This window comes from Phytophthora infestans, genomic scaffold (genome assembly GCF_000142945.1).
Source record: "Phytophthora infestans T30-4 supercont1.14 genomic scaffold, whole genome shotgun sequence".
Lineage (NCBI taxonomy): Eukaryota > Oomycota > Peronosporomycetes > Peronosporales > Peronosporaceae > Phytophthora > Phytophthora infestans.
Genome location: NW_003303745.1, coordinates 93279 through 118432, shown reverse-complemented (window position 1 = coordinate 118432; position 25154 = coordinate 93279). Strand labels below are relative to the sequence as shown.

Genomic DNA, 25154 nt, shown 5'->3' with positions numbered 1-25154 from the left:
CTTATGCAGCACTTGTTCAAGCTTCTGAGCCAGCCGAATCTGCCCCTGTAGCACTGTTTTGAGTCGTCTGTTCTCTGCTTCGGAGTCGTCTCGACCTTGCGCTTGTCGTTCGGCAATTCGCTGCCAAATGCGAGCACATGCGCCTCCGTCGCCCTGTTTTCTGGGATTTGAGGCTGTTGAACTTGATGTGGAGCGTTTGCCGACGTGTAGAACCCTCAGTTCCCTTTCTAACTCGACGACTTTCGTACGGAGATATGCTAGTTCGTTCTGGAGACGTTCACGAGACGGATTTCGCATCTTTCCGGTATTGGGATCGGTGACTCTCTTCCGAGCGGGGTTTCTCCTTTGTTTTAGCTGTTTTGGCGGTGAAACTTAAGTTACTATGTCTTGAGACACAGCGTATTTTTGAACAGGAGTTCCAAAGCCGTCGGACGCGTCTAAGGCCTTCAAAAGCTCCGCTGCTTCTTCAGGTGTTAAGCCAACAGGTTCGTCGATGTTTGAGGCAGTGCAACTAGGGCTACAGACGACGGATTTAAGCGAGGAGGGGCTCGAAATGCTTGCGGTTGTGCTGGCTACGTTGAACACGACAGGGAAGTCGTGTAAGATATCTATGTCGTCCAGGAGAGGGATGCATGTCGACGGATTTCGCTGTTCGTTTGCGTCGTGCGGTTCCATATTCGAAAAAATATCAAATGTACCTTATTATCGGTACGTAAAGGATTTATCCAATCAAAAACGAGCTGAAAATATCTTGGCCATTTTTAGAAATACATGTTACCGCGTAGCTTTGTTCTAAAAATATTTAGTATAATTTGGAGATCGGTGTTCCCAGAAGAAATCTGTGGACGTATATGACAAAAGGAACAGCGGTAGCGCCAAGGGACAACAATGGCATAATAACAAGCATATTCAATCCCCGAGTTTCTGGACTACAAAGTGTTCTCAACGGCGGAAGGCTCACCCAAATTGTACCAACCGGACCGACAGCTGAAGAGCTAAAACTCGAAAGCAAGCGAATACTCGGTCGAGCACAAGATGGAGCACTTTCTTTCAGACAGGTCTTCGGTCTTTTTGGCCTCCCTATGCTATTAATTTGCGTCGCCTGGACGTCGTGGCTCATTTTCCTGGCGCTCACCCCGAATACAGCAGCAAATCTACTCATGGATACAAACTCATACGATAATGGACAGTTTTGGTTATTCAACGATGCAAACCCGCAGATAATTCTAGCTGGAGCTATCGGTTTACTGCTTGTGGACTTTTGCTATGTACTGGTGACACTAAGGATGCTCTTCTGGCGTGACAAGTTGTTTGGCTCGGCCTATCAGAGTCAACCAGACAATCTTGATGTATCCTTCTCATGGGTGAAATCGAGTGGCCCATTACACAAGCGAGTCAGGCATCTGTGGGGTAAACTTACTGCACGGAAAGAACCGAAAGAAATGGGTAAGATTTGCAAACATATTTTAGTATTATCGCTCTTTTTTTGTTTATCACATCATTATTTTTAAAATCCAGAACGCGTTTCTCAAGATTTTCGATCTAGCAATGGAGACAGCCATGCTCCGCAGAGTGGAAGCCCTGCTAGTCTCACGTACGGCTTCGCTGGATTTTTATCCCTCAACGCGTTATCCTGCGTCATGAACGTATTGATTCTCAGCATTAACCGAAGTATTCATCGACTCCGTGTACGTTCGTATGGCTGAGTTTATCTAAAATTCCTTTCTTAATTTACCTGTCACTTTTTATTCTCCAGGTTTGACTTATCTGCTGCCGTACTCTTTCCAATCGTAACTCTCGTGTATTGTTACTACAATTTCGACGTGGATCGAGAAGTGTATCTCACGTACCTGGAGAAACTCCCACCTGGAAGTTTTGAACATTTGGCGCGTTCGTTTGCAGACCAGTCCGAAATTGCCTTGTTTCGCGTGAATTTTGACTCTCTTCGCATCGATTTGCTGCTGGATTTTGCCTTGCGGATCAGTATGAACTTGACTTTTTGCTATCGTTTTGAGCGCGTCTTACAAGCGATTGTGTGGACAAGACATCATGGAATGATCATGCAAAGACTAAACCCAACCAAAACAACACCAGCGTCGCAAAATTCGGTACCCAAAGGCCTTTCTGCACTTTTTGTGGCAATCTGTGTCATCATTTTCTTATCGACACACAAAGCCATTGCAGACTCAAAAGCGCTGTGTGTCCCACACCCAGAGTGGTGACAGATGGGAAACCAGCGACGAGTGTTGTCCATGCCTCATTCTTATAGATGTTGATATCGCTCCTAAAACATACCAGGAGTGGAGAACTCCCATAGACGCGTATGAAAAAATAAAGACGCTTGCAGAGGCTGGTTTGCTGACGTCACTTCAACTGATCAATCGACAACTTCTTAAGTGGCCTGATGAACTCCAAGTTATGTACGTTATTTTGCAAAATAACGTAAAATTATTTTGGTAAACGTATTATTGCTTTTATTACAGTCAGATGATTTATACGAGTACTCAGCATATCCCGGTGTGGACGAAAGAGCTGAAAAGCCTTGAAACCATGTACGTATGAATAGTTTTTTTTTGTAAAAAATGCTAATATAGTATGTTTCAATTGTCACATTCAGTCAAGTCGAAGGGAAATACGGCGATTTAAACTTGCTCGATCTTCCCGATGATCTTTTTAGCGATTTACCACAACTATCGATGATTCATTTCGGTCTTCACGAAAACATCGACCGCATTCCGCCTCTTACTGGTGTTCCGAATCTACAGAGCTTGTCCCTAGCGTGGATCACCCAAGTCACCACGTTACCAAGTTTTGAGCATGTCCCCAAACTCGGTCGACTGATACTGTCCCTTCTGCCAAGTATGGAGCAGCTTCCCGATATGGCACCTCTACAAAACCTCGTTGAGTTTGTCGTGCTTCGACCGAACCACTTGTGTTGTAATGGCTTTCTTGGAGCGTGTAATTTGAGTCATGTCTCCTGTCAGAGTTACCCATTATCCCGATCACCAGCAGCGTCTTGTTTGAAGAATGATTCAAACTCTCGCCTTCCTACCACTCCGTATCTGGGTAATAGCGGCACACAAGAAGCTTTCGAGAGGTTCGCACCTTTAATTTGTCAGCCGTCGTCATTCGATACTGCAGACGACCTCAGTTTCCCCACGAAAGAAACAATAGAAATGTGCGAGGGAAAGCCATATCGACAGTGCTTTTTACCAGGCAACAGACCTGGACTCTGTTACAACACGCAATTTTAAGTGTTGTCGTGTCTCGCTGATGAAAATTATATTGAACTACGACGGCTACAGATCGAGAAAGAAGTCGGTCCAAAATGTGATCCAATTGAAGAAAAATGGCTCGGATGCAGGGGGTAAGGAATATTGTAACTAGAAGGTGTTCTCAGCGGGATGGTCTTACTGCAAACATTCTAGCTGTATACGCTCTAAGATAAAGTCTCTGACATTCTTGAGAGCACTCTTTGATTCTGTCGCTGTTGTAAACTTCTAGATGGATACTGTATCATAGTTCTAGCGTTAAAACGTAAAATGTCAGCAAGTTTAAAACACACATTAAAATCTGAGACAGTCATTCTGATCAAATCAATAGGGATAGGTTTACATTTGCTAACGGCCACGTTCATTGGCCGTTAATATCAATTGTTGGACCCACCACCATTCCCATCTGTTTCCCCTCTCTCGCATCACCTCGCTCGCTACACCCCTCTGCTCACGCGGCAACTTGGCTCAGCATCTCCGCCGTTATCTTGCGCGTATTTTAACCCCCGACTCGCCGCCAACCCCCGCGTATTAGCTGATTTATCGACCATGGAAGGAAATCCACCAGTGATACCAACAGACTTTCTTCAAGACCTCGATTTGTGGCTCACACAGACCAGTGCAGCGCCTCCCACTGCAAGCAGGTATAGCTTAGAAGCAAGCGCAGCGAATGCCGCGATCTCGAGTCTTGAGGCTACAGTATTGGCGCCTCTAGCCCCAGTCACAGACACCAACAAGTTTGCCAGTTTTGTAGCATCCTTAACCGACGACACGTTGCCCTGGGCAGCGCTAGCAGCGTTTCCAATAGCCAGCGGCTCGACGACGTTGCCACCGCCAGCCTTGAGGCTTCCGACGCCTCAAAAAGCGGCAAAAACTACAGCTCCAAAGCCTACAAAAGCGAGAAAAGGCAGGCCTCCTGCTGTCTCTAAAGTGACGGGGGCATCAGCTCTGGAGCCCTCAAACAAGAAGGGAAACCCCAATAAAAGCACGAGCCAGAGACAGAAGGAGGAGCTCGCGTACTTACGCGAGAAGACCGAGCAACTGGAGGTCGAACTGGAGACGTTGAAGCAACATAATCGAGAGGAAGTGGAGCGACAACAAAGAGAGGAGGAACACAAGCAAGGACAGGAGAGCGTAGGTGTCTCCACAGCTATGGTAGCCACCACTGCGGGTGCGTTCGGAGCTCCTATCCAGCCCGAAGTCTCTCTATGGGAACGGATAGCTAAGCGACAGCGAGAAGAGAAGGCGAAGGCCGAAGTGGAGAACGTCAAGCTCCGAGAAATGGTGCAGAGTCAGATGCGTCTTGTCAAGAGCTTCGAGCGTTTATTACGGAAGCGACGAGTATGTGTTTTAAGAACTTTTTTGAAAGGTTCTAAATCTGAACTGACTAGATTTTGTAAATGTCTAGATCTGGGAGCAGCTGCAAGAAAGCAGCAACCAAAGCGGCTCACAAGACCAGAACGAAGAAGAAATGCTCGCGTCGATGCTTCGTGACGTGGACGCGAGATATCCCCGAGCAGATTCGGTATTAAACGAGCACGGTTTAGGCGAATCAGACCCCGCCGTGGACGTGACGGAAGACGCCAACATGAAATACTCACCCGAAGACGGTATGTATTTCGAGTATAAGGAGAAAAAGTACATGCCGTTCGAGTATAAAGTCCTCGATGACGTCGTGTGGCGGTCGTACGGAGAGGGAAAACTCAAGCTGGAAGACAGCCAAGTGACGATCCTTAGGAGCACGGAGAACGTCTTTTACTCGAGAACTCTCACGCCGTTAACTCGCAAAAGCGCCACCTCAAACGATAAGCCACCAGGACACTCGCACTCCTTCTCAGTCGTGAAAAGATTTCGAGAAGAGAGTCGCGTGGTGTATGTTTGGAACGCGAACACCAGTGTGATGCGTCCGGGAGATGAGGGATGCTCGCCTGTGCTTTTAGTGCAGAAAGGGTACGCGGTTATGGCGTCTGCTACACTTCCGGATGGTTCTTCGGGCTGCGCTGTGCGTAGTTATACGAGTTCCGTACCCACGTTCCCAAGTAAACGTCCGGAAAGCGATTCGGAACAACAACAAGAACAACATCGGGAAGTAGGGCTCCTTACTGAAATGGTGTTTGCAGCCTATCAGCAGAGTCGCCAAAGTATTAACCAGACTCTGGAGAACCTCGTGCTGGACGAAATGATGGCGAAAGATGCAGCATCGACCTCTGCACCGACAATACCAGACACTAATGTCAGCGTGTAAATGATTGTTGTGGATGACGTCGTAGCGAGGTACACGTATGCGTACCGGTAGTAAATATTTGCCTTTATCGAAGGAGACGGGGATATCGTGGATAGTACCAATCGTGGCTTAAAATTAAAAAAAAATATTTAGAAAAGCCACCTTCGACGAAGCTACAGTTCACACGACCATCTACACGTGGTTGCTCAGCAACTGCTGTGCCTCGTTGAAAACTTATCTATGGTGGTGTCGTGGCGAGCGCTCATAATCATCGTACTTTGGAAGACGAGACTGCTCAAAACTGAGGGGCGCAGGACCGGTGTTCCGCCAAACGAAGCAGGCAAGCAAGTAAATGCTTACTCATTACTTCAGTCCTGTACTGTACTATGATACAATACCGTTCGAACGACGATGCCACACTTTGCCCCACGGTAGAGACTATTGATTTATTAGTCTCTGTCCATGTGTCAATACTAAGGGGAGGAATGGGTGTCATGAGACTGCGACAAAGGAGCTTAAATTATTTTTTAATACAAATCTCCAAAAGTGGAGGACTTGACGTGTATTCTATAACCTTTCTAAACCGAAACCCAGACCATCCTGGGCATTAACCCTATAGGGCTAGCGACCATGCTTGGTCCTGGGTATAAGCCCACGTGCTTCACAGTGTGAAGCGTGTGAAGTTCACACTCGGATCTTAAACCACAGGGCTCCTCCGTATTTCGTACTTAATGAGGAAAACTCGTTGGCACCAAGTAGCTCCCTTGTGTACTTGCCCCACCAAAAAAAGAGAAGGGCACTGGAGTAAGGAGAAAGAGCTATTAACGTTAATAAGACTCTAAAGCTGAGAGTCTAGGATAGTACACGGACATAATCAGACTTGCAGCGACAGCGCATCAACTTGATAGAGGCAATATTGGCGCCATCAAGGGGATAACTTATCCCCTTGTACTCTGATGAAGGAAGGGCTTATCCGATAAGCCCTTCCTTCATCAGAGTATGCGAAACATGATCCCGAAGATCTGGTCCACAAAGCTTTCGTTCGTTCTTGGAATTTTTGGCTGACCATCGTGCATGTATTGATAACGACTCCAACGACGGCTGAATATGTTGACCAATCTGGATGATTGGATGTCATGACTCCAGATCTCCAAAATTGGAGGTGTCGGCCTAGTAGGACCGAGCAGGGTTTAGTCTTCGTTTGCCCTCCGCGTGATATGCACGGATCTTAAACTATTCATGTTGCTGAGCGATCCTCTCCTGCCAATTCCGTACTTGTAAAGTACCTGTTTAGAACTTGTACTGTTGTAAGCAGCGCGACCAGCATGCAGTGTAGTACGTGTACCGGTAGCTGATGTTGATCGGGTACTGTGTAGGTTTTCAGTAGAATGGCTTTGAATTGGCCATTATTTATCGCTGCGCAGGCGACGTGGCACAAAAAAATATAATTTAGATCCGATAGAACGTCGATCATTCGCTAAAGAAACAAACCTATTGCTTTTTCTACGTTTTTATCACCTCTTCAGTTTATTACTTAATGAACAGCTCCGTTTTAGTAACTTATCAATACCAATTCTGCGTCGAGGTGGCGGGTATTCTTCTGAGAGATCGTCTTCCGCCGTTCTGTCAGCTGAAAATGTCAACTAGAAATATAGATGTGCTTTAATAATATGCAGCAATTGAACATGCCGGCCGTCAGTTTTGCACTCGATTGTTACACACTCGGGTTTGAATCGTACATACCGGTATACCAATGTGTACAATTTATTGCGCAAACTAATCTTCTAACATTACATGTAATACATGTACATGCATTTACTAGCTCTAGAAACTTCAAGAATCGGTGACCTCGCACCCGCTCGCCTTAGTTGGCGCCATAGCTGCGTCGCCCCGCCCCGAAATGTGCTATTGTGCGTTTGAGCGTGTTACACACCGTTTCAAACGGTGCTTTTGCAGCTAGCAATGAGCAACACCCTTAAATTCTAGAGTGACAATTAATGTACTTACACACCATTTTATTTTCACAGTTTTTGCTGATTAAACGCAAATAGATTGCAGCCAGAGAAGAGCTGAGACCAGTCACTTTTCAATGGAGTAGGCTTGGTATGTTTCAATACGCCTACATAACCACATGCTCCTTCAATGGAGATGGAGGCTCGCCACTCCTTTGTGAGTCCGACAGTGGAAGGGGCTTGAAACCACATTGTGTTTAAAACAGATGGCATGAGAGTGATTCAGTCGAGCATGTATTAATATGGATAGGCCTTTTTTTTAAAAAACATATGCAGTCGCAATAAATAGTATTAATAGTAATGTAAGTACACGCTCGGCTTTCCATGTCAGTGCAAAATGTAATATTTATTTAGTAGCCTGCAAGGATCCACAAAACTCTCAGCGCTACATATCTCAGCTGTTTTTTTAGGTTGAGTAAGTGGTTCACAAGGGGGTCCCCGATTTTAAGGTTTTCATTTTAAAATCAAGCATGAGTTATATTTTAGTATTTTATCGAGTATAACCCGGAATTGTGAAAAGCAATATACCCTGTAGAAATAATGCGTCTGTGCATGCTGTCCGCATCGTTTACTGAGCTACTGGTAAAATAAAAAAAACCGGAAAGACGGGCATTAATTCGCTAGACCGAGAACTCAAGCTTAGCATCTATGTGGGACTTGTGATGATGATGAAAGGTGGCCTTCTATTTTGTTTTAGATCTATGTGAGACTTGTACGAATCTCCTAACGTCGTACAGTACTCGTTATTGGTTGGGGTATTATTAAAGTAATACATATACTATTAATACATGTAATAATACTTTGGTATACCTCAAGTAATAAGTTATGTTTGTGGTACGCTTTAACGCCGCATGCGCAATCATGTGGGTCGTGGCAGCGGATAGCCCCACCGGCAGATTTTCGATCGATCTCTCTAAAATGATCGTGAATTATTGAGAAGTGAGAAGGAAACCCAGCGAGCTGAAAAGCGGTGGCGGCAAATGGATCAGCGAATCACTAATCATATTCGCGGCAGCAAGTGCACTTCGATTGTTAAATGTGCGATTACATTCCTCTCCCTGCTTTCGAGCGGAATCGAAAGTGTGGTATTTTACTCGAAATGTTATGTATACACTAGCATTTTCATTCACAACGTGAACAACCATTTCATAAATTAAAGCACTGTACATGATTGTGTCCCAAACTACATGTACTGTACTAGAACTCAAGAGTTCATTATTCTAAACACGCCAGTGGCATCGACGAATCGTCGACGACGATCGACTATCGATCAGCCAGGCCAATGTTAGCATGAAGTTTATGTGACGAAATGAAGTTCATGTTAGCTCTGGCCTGGTACATGATGAACCGTTGGTCGTTGTAGGAGTTAGGGATAAATACACAGCAGTGCTGCTTACCGGTACATGTATTACACTCTTGTCCAAGCCGGACGGATCCTCACAGGGCCGCAGCCTTGCAATCATCTTCAACGATGGGGGTGAGACCGCTTCGCAATGGGTTTTCGTACACGTCGATGTCGATGCCCTGGCTGGACCGACCGTCTCGCGCTTAGGTTTTCCGGGCGTCCTTTCTCCTGAACAACCCCAACATGTGCTGCCCACGATTTCTCGGAGCCCTGCGCCAGTCACCTGTAAACCTGCCAGGCTGGATTCCAAGAGGAGCCCCACAGTCTGAAATTCGCCTCGCACCCCACGCACCAACACCACATCTTATCCAAAAAAAGAAAAAATGATCTCAACGTTGTCAAGCGACAGCGACGACCTGGTCTCGCTATTCGCCCATGACCAACAAATTCTCACTCCCCACCTCGCCTCTTGCCTCGACAACGGCCTCCCTACTCGCTCCGACGTCATGAGTCCTTCAAGCACCGAGCTGTCGGACGATTCGACGCTCACCAACGACGACCTTGTCGCTCTCAGCGACCTTTTTGGGTTTACGAGCTCGGGATCGACCTCCACCACTACTGCCAAGCAGAAACGAGCAGCATCTGCCCGTCCTCGAAGCCGCAAACGTCCTCGCAACACCAAAGCTGTCTTGGAAGACGGCATCGCTCTGCCCAAGTCGCAGCAACAACGCCAGAAGCTCGAGATCGAGTGCTTGAAGAAACAAGTCGTCGAGTTGCAAGCTACGCTCCAGGATCTGCAGACGCGAAAGCTCGAGCGAGAGCGTCGGGAGCAAAGGCAAGACGAAATCAAACTCGAGAGAGAGAACGAGTGGGCGGGCGTTGCCATGAGCCAAGTGGCCGCCGTCCAACAACTAGGAGAACAGAACGAGAGGCTGCGATGTCAAGTGGCTACACACCTCGGACACCTTCAGCAGCTCGAGCAGATGGCAAGGGCGCGGTACTTGGCGGACGCGATGCCCGAACCGATACAGTACCCTATGTCAACGTATTACCCTGGATCGTGCTAGACGAGATTACTTTCATGTAAAACGTAAACTAATAGACACACTTTCTTTAGTACATGTACCTACTGTTTGCACAGTCAGTGCTCGCATATTAATACCCACAGCAGTACAGGAACCGACATATAAGTCCTTAACAAAGGGTTAAGTGACCCGGCACAAGCAAACAATGTAGGTGTACGGCGGCATGGGGTCGGTCAAGATGTTTCTACTGGTGAGACTAGGAATGGTCTACAGCTGATGTGTCCACTTGGCTGTGCCACCTGACTCAGGTGACCTGAGGGTGTGTTTGAAATTACATTTACAAGTATTATGTTTGTCGAAATGACATGAAGTCAAATGACATACACTTAAGTGAAGTCCAAAGAGTCTCCTAATAGCGGCCGTTGGGAGGCGACTGCTGGTGCAGAGATAGAAATGGTCAAGCCTTGGCTCCCGGTGATCAAGAAGGATGTTCCCGGTTCAAGAGCGACCCGAACCGGCACTGTTGCAGTGAGACCGTCGGGCGTTGGGACTAATCTACTCGCAGCTCTACGTCAGAGAATCACACGGAGACCCAAACTAACAATCACTGTAGAGACTCCAGCCGAAGTTCTGCCGACGCCTTCACTGCCAGTGTCATCCTGGGAAAGAAACCAGCCAGTAGCTCCCAAGCCTCCGCCCGGATTTGATGAAGAAGACAGTGAAGAATCTGACGATGGGGATCTAGATGGAGCCACAGGCTTGAAGAAGAAGAAAGAGAAGGGTGAACGACGCAGTCTTGGCTTGAGTCGATGGGTGCCCAAGTTGCTGAATCCCGTGGAGAAACATCGGGATCGTGTGCACCACAAAAAAAAGAAGTTCGTGTTTATGGCACATAAACGTCCTCCAGCCATATTCACCGACTCGAGACGACCATTCGTCGAGCTATTGGCTCGAATTCTGGCATTTCTAGCCCCTTTTGAGCCGGCACGAGTGACTGCATACGTCAACAAGTCGACTGCTGTAAGTGTGGGAAAATACTACGATCTCTACTATCCTCCTCCTCGACCAGGAAAATACCTTGTACATCGAATTTTAGAAAGTGTTTTTCCATCTAAAGTGATGGAATTACTACCAATCAATGATCGAGTACGTGCCAGTGCAAGCTGCAGGTCTTTCTATGAGGCCTCGAACGCGCTGCCTCTCGAGTTGGACGGTGTACGCGCCGCCAAAGCGTTTCTGGCGAGTTACGAATTCCCTCGAACTTTTCGCATCCACAAACGCTTTAAAAAAACTCCGGCATTATTTTTTAACGAAGTTAAAGCAGAGGATGCCGTAAATATTGTTCAAATGCTGGAGCGTGAAGGCGATGACGATCCCAAAGATGGTAGCGACTGTTTTGCTGCCGTTCAAGAAATCTCGTTCCGGAAAGTTAGTGGGTTGAGTGCTTTAAAGGGAAAATACTTCCAGCAACTCCTTCAGACGCTGCTCATGGACCACGTGAGCTCTCGCTTAACCGCGTTAGAAATGACAGGTAAGGACCGTTATTTGTTAAATTAAAAAAAAATTGGGTCAAGAACGCACTGAAGTATCGTGTTTGTATGGCGAAATACAGAGCTGAAACTCGAGGATCAGCAGTTTAAACAACTTGCTAAACTATGGCAAGACGCATGCTTCCCACGTCTCCAGCGTCTTAGCTTGGCTCAAAACGCATTCAGCAGTCGATTCGTGAGAGACTGGAGCTGGAGCTTCAACCACGAGAGGTTTCTGATACTACAAGCAATCGACGTGTCCAGTACGTGAATTCCTTTACCCTATAAGGAGAATTTGATGCTGATATCATAGCTTTTAGACACTGAAATGTCGGACCAAGACCTTCAACGCTTCATTGCGTGTCTCTCGACAACATCAGCACTTCAACATCTCACTCTGTCGCATAATTTGTGTTCATTTGCTACCATTCAAAAGTTGCGAGGGCAGATCGAAGGAAGAGTATTGATAGGTCTCAGAGAGCTGCACTGTGTGGCCATTACGGCAGATGAAGTGGCTATGGGCTATTTGCTCGAGGTGCTCCAGATTAATCCCTCCTGTTGCCCACATCTGCATACACTCGACGTGAGTGGCAACCCTCTCAATAACTCCAAAGCAGCGACTCAATTTGCGAGGATCTTCACCTTGTCGTCGGAAGTATTGACACTCAACATTTCAAGTACTAAGTTTAGTTATTGTAGCTTGAACGATATTCTAACGTATTTTGTCCGAATAGGTATGCAACTTGGGGATGAGGGTCTTCGAACAATAGCCACGGCTATTCTGCAAGGCCCAGAATTAAGGATCCAGCGTTTAGACATGTCAGACAATGCTATTGGGACATCTATCGACGTGTTCGCTCGGGCACTAGCAGCGGGCAAGCTGCCACATCTTCGCTCACTGACAATTGCAGGTGATGTATGAAAAACAAAAGTTGAGGGATTTTGTACTAACTTTCGAGTTCATCAGATAATGAGCTAGGGGCGTTGGAATTCGAGACGTTGGGCTCTGTATTGGCTACTGGTTGCTGCTCTCGGCTTCAAGCTCTAGATCTGTCAGGTAAGTGCAGATCTTATTAAATATGGTTAAATTCTTACCAATTCTTCGTGTTTTGTCAAGCAAACTCTGCACGTGGAGAAGGCATTACCCGCTTCTGCCCATTCTTGGTATCACCTCCAGCACGATACCTTTGGTCACTCGATCTGAGCAGTACGTTCTTTTATCTAATTTTTGGGTTGACCTCTCCACTTTCCTCATTTGCATACGCGTTTAGACAATGCCATCCCACACCGTGCACTACTTCGACTCAGCGAGACGTTGGCTCGTGGCACCTGTGAGCAACTCCACGAACTCAACTTGTCGTGCAACCCCGAGCTGAAGGCCATTGTGTCCTTCTTGGAACTCATTCGACGCAAAGCTTTGCCCTCTCTCACCATCCTGCAGGTAGGATACGCTCAGAGTCGCTGCGAAGGCCACAAGCTCGTGCGAGACACACTCAAAAGACAGAGTGTTCAACAACTCGTACGTTTTTGATGTATTCATTTCTTTTAAAAAAAGCTAAATTATTTGGCAATGTACAGAGACGACAAAAACAGCATCATTTCGAAAAAAACTTATTAAAAATTCAGTTAGAAAACGATGCCAAGGCAGAGCGAGACCAAAAACGATGCCAGCGACAAGCGCAACGTCTTCGTGAGGTCTACGACCGTCTCGAGAACGAAGCGGATCGAGCTCTACGACGTCGAAAGCAAGTGAAAAAGTCCTCCCAACTGCACATTCACCAAGAGATAACGCGACTAAAGCAGCAACGCAGCAGTGCTCGCCTCGACCGAGACCCTCACCTTTGACCTTAAATCATGTATGTTATATAAACTTTGAGAGTTTTTAGAACAAATATTATATCGACAGTACCACACTGTCATTTACAGCTCGGAAGGACCCGTAAACTTATCTGCTAGCTTGAGCAGCACGTTCGTCTGTGCAGCCATCATCTCCATCTGCTTCTCGGTCGTCTGTCGTTGCTGCTCGAACCGTTGCTCCTCCAGTTGGACTCGTCGTTCTTCGAGCTTGATCCGTCTCTCTTCCACCTCCAACTCGCGTTGACGCAGTAGCACTCTCGGGTCGTTCAACAGCTGAGTCAAAGCTTGTCCTGTCGGTGCAATGGTATTCTCAGCTCTGATCGCTGCTTCCTGGTCGGCCATGGTACTAAAGTCCGTCCTGCCGCTGCTGGTCAGTCTGGCTGCATCTTCCAGAGCCAACTGGGCCACAGGAGGTTGCCGCTCCGACTCCTTAACTGCCTTTCGTTTTCGGTGATCTTCATCCGTCTACAATATCATAATAGAAATGTGTTATTGTGCAATATCACAATAGATATCCATTATTGTCATATTTTTTACCATTATTTGACATTGCATGAGTAGCTTGGCGCGCTCAGCGTTCATGGCAGGTGTGCCCGCGCCTCGCAGCTTTTGCAGCTTCTCTGAGCCGTACGCCTCCATGAGAGCCAAGTAGCGACGCTTACAGGCTCGCCCATCGTTCGTTGACCACGGCACAATACGCTTGAAGGCTGTAGCCACCACTTCCCACGTCTTGGCCATATCGCCGTGGGAACAGGCCCACGGTTTGTGGTCGATCACCTCACGGAGCAGCGCAATGTCCGTCACCGTCGTGAAGCGGAAGGCCTTGGCACGCTTATCGTGAATGCGCACGCTCCATGGAACTCCGCTGGCGGATGGAGAAGAAGGAGTCGCTTCGATCGAGTCGGGTTCACTGTCTCCCATCTTGCAAATTTCACACTTGAATTGTGGCAATTTGCCCTCCCCTTTTTGTGTAATTAACATAATTTTAAAAAGGCCTCTTGTGAAAACGCTCTTTTGCAACAAACAAAACACTTTTTTCCTACGGTAATCTGCAAGATAATTTAGCACACAATTGAAAAGCTCACTTGCTCTCTTTGGCGCATACCCAGTTTTATTTTGTGTCCGGGTACTACAGAGCTACTGTACATGTATCAGGTCTGAATGTTTGCTGGCTTGGCCGTCATCATGCGGCAGCGTCAACAAAATGCGTTACCGCCTCAGACCTTGGACCTAAGAAAGGTCTCACTTTCGAATCTTTGCGTCGACCACAGTATATGAACCTAGCGCAATGGCACAAGGGTCTGGCGATAGCAATGCGATACCGGGAAGCTTGCAGTTGCTGGACAGGTTTCTTGAGGACATGAAGCAGCTTGACACGTTGCCAGCAAGTAACAGGGTGCAAGTGAGACGCGTTGATCACGTTGTCAGAGGACAAGAATATTCCAGTATACCAGTGCCGAAAAAGAAGACTCATTCGTGGCTTCGTCGAAAAGAGGAGCTCAACAGACTACGGCAACAGACAGAGGAGATGGAGACGCACGTTGCATTTTTACAACTTAAGAAACGCGGACAGCGCGGGGTTACGCTCGGATCGAGAGACACAATGACCGCACGGCTAGAACAGAAGCGTTTGCAAGAGTCTCAACAAGACAACAACGCTCTTAAAGACCAACTCAGAGTTCGCCTTCAGATTTTAGCCGCGCTACAAGCTGCGTTGTCTGCTAATAGCTTGCAAGAGCAGCTCCCAAATATTGCAACACCTGCAAGCCTAGAATCGCCGCAGCAGCTCCAGATCGACGCAAGGTGCTCGAAACCAGAGTGGACCAGCGATTCCTAGAGTACCACACTATACTGGACCAACTCGAGCAGTTTCCTGCTGCTGTGGACGAAGTACAAATGTGCAGCGAAGCTGCTGCAATGGTGTATAAAAGCGCTCAAATACTGCCGTTCGACGAAGAGGCGACGTCGAACGCCATGTGGAGCTTCCTCGACGTGCGCAAGATGCCGCAGAAGGTCTTGCGCATTGTTCGACGGTCACAGGACACGCACGTTGTTAAGTCTCGCTTCATGCTGCGTCTAGATCAAGATTCCTATCTGCTAGCTCATACCGACTCCGTGATGAAGCGGTACATCATATTGGAAGACCGAGTTATGCTTGGCGAGTCCAGTACAAGTTGGTCTGCCTATCGAGGAGACTCGCAACTGTGGAGTCACCAGTCCAGGGAATCCGTGTGGTTTGTCATTCGCAAATATCTGCTTAGTGCTAAGGCGTCGAAGAGTCAGCAAGTTGGATGCCACTTTACGGCGCATATTCGAAGCGAAGCTGAAGCATCAGGTACAGCGCCGTCCCTTCACTCAGTTGTGATGCCGTTCTTCCGAGATGTTATGGATTCACACCGCCAAATCCTTGAAAACTGGCTATGGGATTCGATGCGAGGCAAAGGCTCACTTCAGCACAAGTGAAAAGAACTGGAAAAAATAATAAAAGAAAATGTTGTAGCACTGGTATTTTTTTCAGCGTGAATCACAGCGACGTTTCATTTACAAATGAAAATTTAGACTGGGTGGAGTCGAAAGCGTTTTCCAACATTACTTACATAAGTGCCGGTGTACATGTATTTCGGTCCTCAGAAAAATATTTACTGAAAACATTTATTTTTTCTTAGAATTTGTTTTACTTATGTCTGGCCATAATTTGAAAGTTTATTTATGAATGTAATGTATTGGCTTCCTCCGCTTTACTGACAGTCATGTTTGGCTACATTTTGATAGGAAAATTGTGCTTATTGTGAAAACCGATTAGTTTGTCTTGCATTATTTGCATGCAAATCGTTATTGTGGTGTTGACAAAAATGGTCTGGCTGCGGTAATAAAACGGAGTGCAAAGTCGTATTAGAGATATCAAATCGGACTGCGGCAGAGAGTGCACCAGGACTCTCTAGAGCAGTCGAGATAACGGAGAGAAACGGTGATATGTACGCAGCGGAATTCCGGTGGCGAGCAATTGTGCTGCATTACGCGTACAGCGTGCCTTGTGACCAAGTCGGGCGGATTTTCGGTGTGTCAGGGCGTACCGTGAGCCGGTGGTATCTGCAATTCAAGCAAAACGGGCACGTCGATTCTGGAAAGCAGCCCAAGAAGTCTCGCCATAATGCCGAAATGCTTTCGTTTGTTAGCGACTACGTTTCTGGGAACCCGTGCTTCTACGTGGAGGAGTTGCAGGAAGAGCTTCGCCAACGATTTGGTCACAATGTTAAAGGTGTATCTGCAACCAGTGTACTGCGAATGCTTCGGTTTGAGCTAGGGCTGTCGCGTAAGGTACTCGAGCGACGTGCACGTGAAGCTGTTCCGCAGGAAATTGAAGGGTTCATGGTGAAGACTTCGAGCGAAGCGAGATAAAAAACCAATATTCGCGTGTATTTGCCGTTGATATGGCTGTTATGGCTCCCTTTACTCTTCTTCTATAATAGGTCTTCGTCGACCATATCTTCCGTCGGTTCAGCTGGGACGTCGAATGAGGAGAATACCCCTTCAGCTAGTAGGTTGTGATTCGGTAAGCCAAGAATGGTTCGTAGTTCACGCACGTTAAACGAAAGCTGTAGATCTGACGAGCCATTCAGCTGTACAGTGATCGTTTGCAGGTTGCTCTCGGTTCTTGTAGGCGTTGGCAAAGGTCGCATTGAGTCAAGATGCTGCATCTGGCGAAAAGTTGCATTATCTGGTACGGATGGGGCTGTACCTTCCGGCTGTCTGGCATGGGTGGTCTCCCAATAAGTACGGGCAATAGGTCCGCCAATAGATAGCCATCAATTGCACGGGCAGCGTCTTGGATTCTTGACACTGGTGGCCTTCGTATTCCTGCAGCCTGAGTAGTTGTCTCTTTTGCAGCAAATACAAACAGCTTTACAACAAAAGGGCCTTTGTTTGTCCTGCACTTCTGGTGATGACCTCTTGCAATATCTATATAGTGCTTCCAGTTTCCAGGTGTCAGCGCAACCCACTCTGCCTGCTTGGCCCCTAGACTTGGCTTCAAGTACATTGCTGTGTCGTCTCGCGTGGTTTTGACTTTGTATAGCCGCAGAGCAGGACTAGCAATCTTTTCAACTTTAATCTGTAGGTCTTCGAACAGCTCGTTATCTTCGTCAAATGTAAAGTTTGGCTCCTTGATGCTGACGTTTGTTCGACTGGTCTTGGTGATGCTTCCTGTTTTAACAGATACACACACTAGAGTCATTGTTCAATTTGCTGTCGAATTTAGTTGTGCTAGACTCGGAATGCCGTCTGGGGATCGCACAAACCGACCGATTATTTCTAAATCTGGCGGCGAAGTGATTTATTAATAAATCGGCCTATGTTTTCAATCTCATAAATAGCACTACAAACGAGATCATTCATCAGTAATTTGCTACAAGCCTAACTAAATAAACTATTAATAAGACGCTTGGGATCTTATTTAGACTATAAATCGGCGGATTTGTAATTCAATTAGACAAACTAATCGGTTTTCACAATACACCGCTCACTCTAATTAGTTATGCCATGACTATTTCTAGCTCATATTTTAAACCAAGCACACTAGAATATAGTAGCTACTGAGATCTGCCCAAAACCGTTGCTTTTGTTTAGAATTGATGACTCTTCTAATTATCCCAGATTTGTGACGTATGCACGATTAATTTCGAAGCACGACTACTAAGAGTGAACGGTGTATTAATAAACAGTCAATGTCTGCCGCGCGTCGTAAATCATAAAACGTACGTGAATTTATTGAGCAGCTCATCGCAGAGCGGACCGCTTTCGATTGTGTCGTGCTCGTCTCCAACAGCACCAATTCTACCGGCTACAGGGCTAAGGCTAGCTAGTGCAGCAATCATCTCACTTACTACCACGTCTACTTCTTCTATGCCGAGTCTGGTTTTTTTGTAGCCCGCTTTTACCGTCTCATCACTTAATTTCGCCCACGTTTGGCAAACTAACTCGATGTCGCTGCGCTTTTGCCGCCACTGATAGATACGATTGCTCCGCTGCTCGTGCACATGCTCATCTAGGCCGCTATAGAATGCTTTTATAACGGCAGAGATATCACCACACCGTTCCCATGCGTCCAGGACCGCCAGCGTTTCCGCTGCTGTGATGGCGGTGCGCCTGCGTGTTGATAGCATCCCGTGGATTGGAAAATGCCAGGTGCCTAGCCCGTTTTTGTGTTGTCAGTAACAAGTGGAGAATTTCGATAAAGTGATTCGATTGGCTATAATTGAGTGTCAGCAATAAGTGATCATCAGTAAAAGCGGAGGAAACCGGTATACCTTCACGAAATTTATTGTCCTGGTTCGACAGCCACCAGATTTTCGTTGGCACTGAGCTGTCTGCAAACTTGTGCCAACGCTTTTCAATTCGCACACAGACTAAACTACCAGCTCTCGCAGCATTCACCATGTCCGACGCTTTTCTGATGTCTTCCCAGCGCTCGAGGAGCAAGTTCTCCCAAAAGCAAATTGCTGTCTTCTTTTTTAAGCCCTCCCTAACCGAAAATGGAGATCCTACTGGCCTTCAGGTCTGCAAAGCCTGTGACAAGATCCGCTAGCCCGTCCCCAAGGCGGGGTACACCAACTTGGTGTCCCACGTGCGCACCGACCACCCGCGCTACGAGCAGGAAATGGAGGCGGCAAGTGCCACGGAAACGGGTACTCTCCTTCCGTGGGTCCGCCAGAAGGCCTCAACGAGGTACGCCTGACATGAATGGGTTGTGAACGGGAAACTCCCATTCTGAATTGTTGAAATGGAGGTCACACGCAGGTTCATATTGACTATAATTCGCCTTCTTTTCAAATTTTAGACGCTAATACTTAATGTTAGGCACACCAATGTGCTTCCCGCCTCGACCAATACGCTGCGAGAGAGCATGGAGGATCTCATCAAGGCAGTAGAAGTGGGTGACGAGATGCCCGACAATTTTGGGCTGATGCTGGACGGGTGGACGCACGGATACGAACACTACCTCGCTGGCTTCGGGTGCTACAAAACCAGGGCCGGACCCAGGTACCCTCTACTATTGCTAGCGCCAGTCGTTGTGGATGCCAGGCGGTTTGACGCTGAGACTCACATGGTGGCGTTGGCAGCATTTCAGTCATTTTTCAATAAGGACCTATCTAACAGCATATTCTGGGTCGGCGATAACTGCGCAGTCAACATGCGACTTGCGCGCCTCATGGATGTACCGCTTGTTGGCTGTACAAGCCACCATCTCACTCTCGCAGTTCGAACGCTACTGGACCCGCATGAATAGGACCTCGAACAAGTTCAGTCGTTGATGAAAAAGCTGAGGACGATAACTCAAGCGGCGAAGCTGATGTAATTTTTTCACTATTGTACATTTTTAAAATTTGGTTTTTCAACAACAAAAAAATAAATGACTGAAGACACCACTCCAGCCCAAGCTGCGTCATCAAGCCCGCTGGGGTCGTACGCGATACTAGTTCACTTTTTGAGCTCCAAAAGTTTATAAACGCGGACGACGAAAACCTGGTCGAGCTACTACCATCACCAGCCACTAATCACAGACTCAAAGCGCTGCTGACGGAAATGGGTGACATCGAGTCAATTTCCAAGAAACTGCAGTCGGACGAGCTTAACCTTCTTGGCGCTCACGATCTGCTGGATGGGTTGCTGGAGATAAAATAAAGTTTCACCAACTATCTCGGTAAGGTTTGGCTTTTATTTTTTCTAAGATTATCCCCCCTTTTTTCTTACGAAAACTTACCCAATTTTTTGTGGAGAAGGGCAAAAAATAGCCCCCCCCAGACATCTGCACCCCTATTTTCTTACCTACCTACCCCCCCTCCCCATAAGTATCGGGCTAGATTCGCCCCTCCTTTCACGACCTCCACTAGCGCACCGTCTTTCTTATTCATGTGTATAGTATTTGAATGCAGTATGTGGGTAATATATATGGACCTGGTGTGAGAGCTCTACAACGTCGGTATGCAATTGTTCTTGTCAGATGGAATCGTAGACAACAGTGACAAACTACCCGCTCGTCGCGGTGGCCGTGTGGCGTAGTAGAACGCGTGCTCAAGTATGTTATGGAGCCCTCAACACTTAATCTAAAAGAGCAACAAGAGTTTATTAGATGCACGGTCCCAGAGATAAAACAATTACCTCGTTGAGCACAATTTGTAGATCTCTATGCTAATATGAACATATCTAGGTAAGTACTAACAAAGACGGCGAGAGAGGGGGAGTGTGCCACATAAAGATAGAGGCAATATATTCATACCTAGAGCAACTATCTTTTATCGACGAAAATGCAAAACCTAGAAGACACGCATATCAGCGGTATGACTGGTCGCATAAGAACACAAAGGATGTGGCTAAACTAGCTTTTAGTTCGGCTAGCGATTCTAGCAGCTGTATGTCATCGCGATTTTTTGCTTGGAAATATACTAAGGGGACCTTCGCTCAAAATTCCTTCCACAAGGCATTAGTAAAAAAACATTCTATCATAATTAAATTGTGGTTACTACCACACTGAATAGTTGTCATGGACAACGTAAAAAAATCAAGAATCGGAAAAGGTAAGTTGGTTAAATCGAACATGTTCTGCATTTTTGTTTTTAATTATGCTTTTTTATCTATTTTGTATATGGTATACACCAAGCAGAAGCCAGGTTGCTTTATCTTCCGCCTTAATCACTTCTACTAAACCCAATTGAGGTTTGTTTTGGTTTTCTTAAGCGCTGGATTCAGAAGGAAGCGAGCCTAGTGGTCCCGTTGTATCCGGAGCTTCCCGTTATATCCAGACCTTGTTTTGGATGTGCCAATGCGCATGTAGGGCAGCGCTCCACAGCTTTTAAGCGGAGCGGCTTCCTTAATATCTACGCCCACAACGGTTACGACGACAAATCACTGAGATCCGCAGAGTTTATTGCGAATCGTGAGCTGGTGGGCTCAAGTGATAACGAGGTCGAATAGGTCCAATTCAGATTCGTTTGGTTAAAATCTTACTATCTTAGTGCTCTTGCATGGGCTGTGATCCGAGTCAGGAATGTCTTCACCCTGTGGCATCATTTTGACTCTGGCCAAAATCCATAAAAACTCCCCGTGAAAATGTCGTACTGCAAAACCAGAGGGACGAGCGCTTAGCTCGTCTTTTTACACGCGCACTTATAAGCTCGACCTCTAGTCAGCTACATCATCGTCGAGCTCATCTTAAAGCTCTTGTAGATCAGCTGCTGCAGCATCAAAAGTTATGTCCTGCTGCATAGTACTGTCTTTTGGAAGAGCGAGCGGGGTTCCTTCTGACGATGGATACCAAAACGATACCCACCCAAATCGCTCTCTAACTTGAGCTTGCAGACTTGCAATTACAGTCACGGCCGTTCTAACTCTATCGGCCGTTGCTCGACGAATACCATCCGTTGCCTTCACAATTGGTGTTAGGTACACAAACACAAACTGTTCGTGAACAGGAAGGTCGTGACGAGCCATTGTCGCTATGTCATGTTCCGTGATGCAAGCTCAGCGTCGACTAAGAAGCTCCCCAAAGCTCGCTTTCAAAAGAACCTTGAGCGGGTAGAGAGCTGGTTTAGTGTGGGTCGACGGCAGATGTAGCAATACAGACATCAAACGCAGACGTCATTTCAAAATGGCAACCGGCCTACGTATGCCAAACAAAGACTTGAGCCCCGAAGCGAAGCTTGGGATTGCTGCAGCAGGAAGAATATACGCAGCCGACAAACCTAACTCTGAAGCGCCGCTTTACATGAACCAGCGTGCATGTTGTAGTCCATGAGATTCGCTTTGAGTCGCAAACAGCTTATATTTATGGCAGAATAAATGAACAAACAACACCAGCCTTCATACCCCGCTGGCCGGTCAAAATCGAAGAGCGAACGGCCGCTTACGAATGGTAATCCCTTCACAACAGAAAGACTTTCATTTCATTATCGAACGCCTCAGCAGTCGAAGGCAGCTTAACGTAGGTGCGAAGCGGGAGCAAATGACACGCAACATCTCATTTACCGTCTTCACTGCACATAACTATGATAATTCGGTTGCATTGCACCTAAGCTGCCCAGCGATGCTACGTAGTAAATCGCAAGCACCTTTTTCTTCTCGTAGAATACTCAGATCCACTTAAGCGCATATTACTTGTAAACGGCCGAAGGAAGAGGCAAATTGTCTCAAAATACTGCTGAGAGCACAGCAAATTTGCACGAAACCAGCTGTCAAAACGCAAAGATGCTAACATCGCGTCAAAAACGAGCTGATTCGGCTAGCTGATTCTTCGCCTACTCTCGGAGGCTGAGCGAGATTGCTGCAGCTACGGTAGCGGCAGGTACCACCTTCATTAGCACCACCGCGGTCTCGTCTCGTGCCATGCCATCACAAATTTGACTGCATATATCCGTAAGGAGAGGAAGAGTTCATTTAAGCGCTTACAGAGACCCAGCCACTAGAAGCCTAAAACACACGTCGTAAAACCTTAAACAAACGTTATATTACGCTTTGAATTTAGTGGCTAATGCTCATTCAGACCTCCATCCTACATCTGACGCGACATCGTTGTACCCGAACGAGCAGATCCGCGATGAAAGCGAAGAATCGCCGAGCCGCAGAATGAAACGAAGAATCAAAGAAGTCAGCATACCAGCGCAGGCCGGGATCTCAATAAAAAATCGAGCGCTGAGGATACCGACCAAGAACGAGAGGGTGTTCATGTTTCTCTGCCAAGCATTGTTAACGAAACTATGACACGTGAGACATATCAAAACTGCGCTGAGACGTACAGCGCGGATACATACCAGGTGTAAATGTTTAGTATGCGTTTTGTGGTCAAATGAACGAGTGTACTAAGTAGAGCTAGTTGTATTAACGTACATGAAGGCCTACAACGTGACAACATGAATGGCGCATTTCCAGTGGTGAGATCACAAGGATTTCAAACACCTAAACTTTGATTGCTCTAGTAGCGACTAAAAGAGGCAGCAGCACTTATGCCACAGGAGCCGTCAACAGCTCGCGCAAACGACAGAAAGACGAGCTTACACGTTTGCGCGCTCAGGTGCAGGAGCTCCAACGTGGTTTTATTATTTTCACTGGTTGGCCTATATAAGTAATCGCGAGGCTTAGTCTGCCCCGGTGCAAGGTTTGAACTGGGGGCTTCAGGTCTATCCGAATGGTCGTTTGCCAAACCGGCTACCGTATCGTTTGAAGGAGCCTCATTATGACACTAGTACAGGAGTTCACTTCAGATCTTCAACACACAGGGACCTTGGCAGATTTTACTAAACTCAGCATAACTTTACCACCATGGAAAATCTTGCGCAGAGAATAACATACCAAAACTTTCAAGAGGATCGACTTTTCTTGAAGAATTGCTACGTTCTGGAAGCTTAAAAATTGTGTTTTAAGCTTGAAAGCGTGTGCGTTGTGCGAAGTGATGCCTCGCCGGTGAATTTTGCCCGGATTGTAACCTCTTCTATGCACATTATTAAATTTTAGAGTAAAAATAAACACTAGTTTACATCCGGAGGAAGACTTTTTATATTTAAAAAATAAAAAAGGAGCTGGATAAAGGCACCAAGCAGGGCTAGGGTGTAAAAGGAGGGGCGATACAGCCTCTCTCAGTTCATCCGAAACGAAGTTTAATGAATCCGTGCTAGTGCTTTATAGTGTAAGCGCTTCAGATGTTGGTTTAAGCATGACCTGCCCAGCAATAATCAGAGTCGCGTTGGTGCCCCCTTGATCACGCAGGGCGCTACTTTGATGATAATGTTGTCGTCGCTGCTGGTGTCTTTCAGGATTTGCGCGACATGACATCTACCCTAATATATATTTGTACAGTGCGTAGGGGGTATATAAACGTTCTTGGTTTCGTGTCTTTAAGTTGTTTGATACCCCATTATTTAAAGCTTTACGAGTTCTTGTTTGGTGCCTCTTTCCCTGACCAATGAAAAAACGTTTCAAGGGTGTAAGCTCCATAGTCCTAGGTGTGGAGCATTAAACCAATATTTTTTAAGACAGATAAGTAAACGCTATAAGTCTTATACATGCATGATATTTTAAAAATCATGTAGTATGCATTTTTTAAGACAGATAAGTAAACGCTATAAGTCTTATACATGCATAATATCTTAGAACCCATGTAATATGCAGTATCTCCACCAGGTTGGTAAATTCTAAAGCTCACTATAATTAGGTTATTTTCGCGAAACCCGGGGTGTTCCTTTGAAGGAAAATTTATTAATGATCAGAATTCAAAGTAGACCTAGAAGTAATCTTTTACCCTTAGGTTCTTCCTGTTCTCTCATCCAGGCTCATCAAAACATACAGTGGTGGCCGCGTGCCAGAAGCCACTGCGAGCTTGTGCCGCGTGCTCCAGGCCCACTCCAGTATCGCGCCGCGTGCACACCAAGTCCAGTACAGTGTCGTGCCGCAATATTTTCCGACGTTCACAGGTTCTGTAGTGCGTGCCATGATTCCCCCACCATCTTCCTTGATCTGTTGCTCGCGTGCAGCAGAAACGGACACCCAAGCATGACATCCCAACGCAGCCAAGGCAGCAATACCTCCCAAAGCTCGGCCGTGACAGCCTTGGCAGTCTCGCTAGTCGACTTGAACACGAATCTCATCATCTCCGCGTGGTCATAGACCTTCGCCGGCATATCTCGGAGCAGCGTGGTCAAGGGCTCACATGAATTTTCAACAGCTTGGAGTTTCAGCCATAATACGAGAAGTTTCCAGCGGTTGGAGTGCTGGTTGAATCGGTTATCGACGAACCGATTAGCCCTGGCTTGATACCAGCTCAAGTAGTTCGGTAGTCATGCGTAGCTCTGCATCGGCATAGAACTTCAGTCGATAAGGATAAACTTTATAATTTTGCGCCGTC

At 46.7% G+C, this 25154-nt stretch overlaps 8 protein-coding genes across 8 annotated transcripts; 6 read left to right on the top strand and 2 right to left on the bottom strand.

Moving 5' to 3' along the window:
* Positions 1-1082: 1082 nt before the first annotated feature.
* PITG_09077 (uncharacterized protein) lies at positions 1083-2460 on the top strand (the record flags this gene model as incomplete). Its single annotated transcript, XM_002903362.1, has 4 exons — positions 1083-1329; positions 1555-1627; positions 1757-2197; positions 2238-2460. The coding sequence occupies 4 exons, from the start codon at positions 1083-1085 to the stop codon at positions 2458-2460; spliced, it is 984 nt and encodes a 327-aa protein (XP_002903408.1).
* A 401-nt stretch (positions 2461-2861) lies between these two features.
* Positions 2862-3371, top strand: PITG_09076 (uncharacterized protein; the record flags this gene model as incomplete). Its single annotated transcript, XM_002903361.1, has 3 exons — positions 2862-2985; positions 3085-3234; positions 3319-3371. The coding sequence occupies 3 exons, from the start codon at positions 2862-2864 to the stop codon at positions 3369-3371; spliced, it is 327 nt and encodes a 108-aa protein (XP_002903407.1).
* Positions 3372-3821: 450 nt separating this feature from the next.
* PITG_09075 (uncharacterized protein) lies at positions 3822-5656 on the top strand (the record flags this gene model as incomplete). The annotated part of the gene is made up of 4 exons (XM_002903360.1): positions 3822-4069; positions 4175-4410; positions 4474-4613; positions 4681-5656. The coding sequence occupies 4 exons, from the start codon at positions 3822-3824 to the stop codon at positions 5515-5517; spliced, it is 1461 nt and encodes a 486-aa protein (XP_002903406.1).
* Positions 5657-10584: 4928 nt separating this feature from the next.
* Positions 10585-11734, top strand: PITG_09074 (uncharacterized protein; the record flags this gene model as incomplete). The annotated part of the gene is made up of 4 exons (XM_002903359.1): positions 10585-10596; positions 10656-11375; positions 11493-11674; positions 11728-11734. 4 exons carry the CDS (start codon positions 10585-10587, stop codon positions 11732-11734), a joined length of 921 nt encoding a protein of 306 aa, XP_002903405.1.
* A 1-nt stretch (position 11735) lies between these two features.
* On the top strand, positions 11736-13252 carry PITG_09073 (uncharacterized protein; the record flags this gene model as incomplete). Its single annotated transcript, XM_002903358.1, has 6 exons — positions 11736-12084; positions 12142-12318; positions 12375-12464; positions 12525-12614; positions 12679-12914; positions 12986-13252. The coding sequence occupies 6 exons, from the start codon at positions 11736-11738 to the stop codon at positions 13250-13252; spliced, it is 1209 nt and encodes a 402-aa protein (XP_002903404.1).
* Positions 13253-13327: 75 nt separating this feature from the next.
* PITG_09072 (uncharacterized protein) lies at positions 13328-14185 on the bottom strand (the record flags this gene model as incomplete). The annotated part of the gene is made up of 2 exons (XM_002903357.1): positions 13328-13729; positions 13802-14185. 2 exons carry the CDS (start codon positions 14183-14185, stop codon positions 13328-13330), a joined length of 786 nt encoding a protein of 261 aa, XP_002903403.1.
* Positions 14186-16237: 2052 nt separating this feature from the next.
* On the top strand, positions 16238-16640 carry PITG_09071 (uncharacterized protein; the record flags this gene model as incomplete). Its single annotated transcript, XM_002903356.1, has 2 exons — positions 16238-16540; positions 16629-16640. 2 exons carry the CDS (start codon positions 16238-16240, stop codon positions 16638-16640), a joined length of 315 nt encoding a protein of 104 aa, XP_002903402.1.
* Positions 16641-16725: 85 nt separating this feature from the next.
* Positions 16726-17498, bottom strand: PITG_09070 (uncharacterized protein; the record flags this gene model as incomplete). The annotated part of the gene is made up of 3 exons (XM_002903355.1): positions 16726-17003; positions 17081-17360; positions 17439-17498. 3 exons carry the CDS (start codon positions 17496-17498, stop codon positions 16726-16728), a joined length of 618 nt encoding a protein of 205 aa, XP_002903401.1.
* Between the last annotated feature and the right edge of the window lie 7656 nt (positions 17499-25154).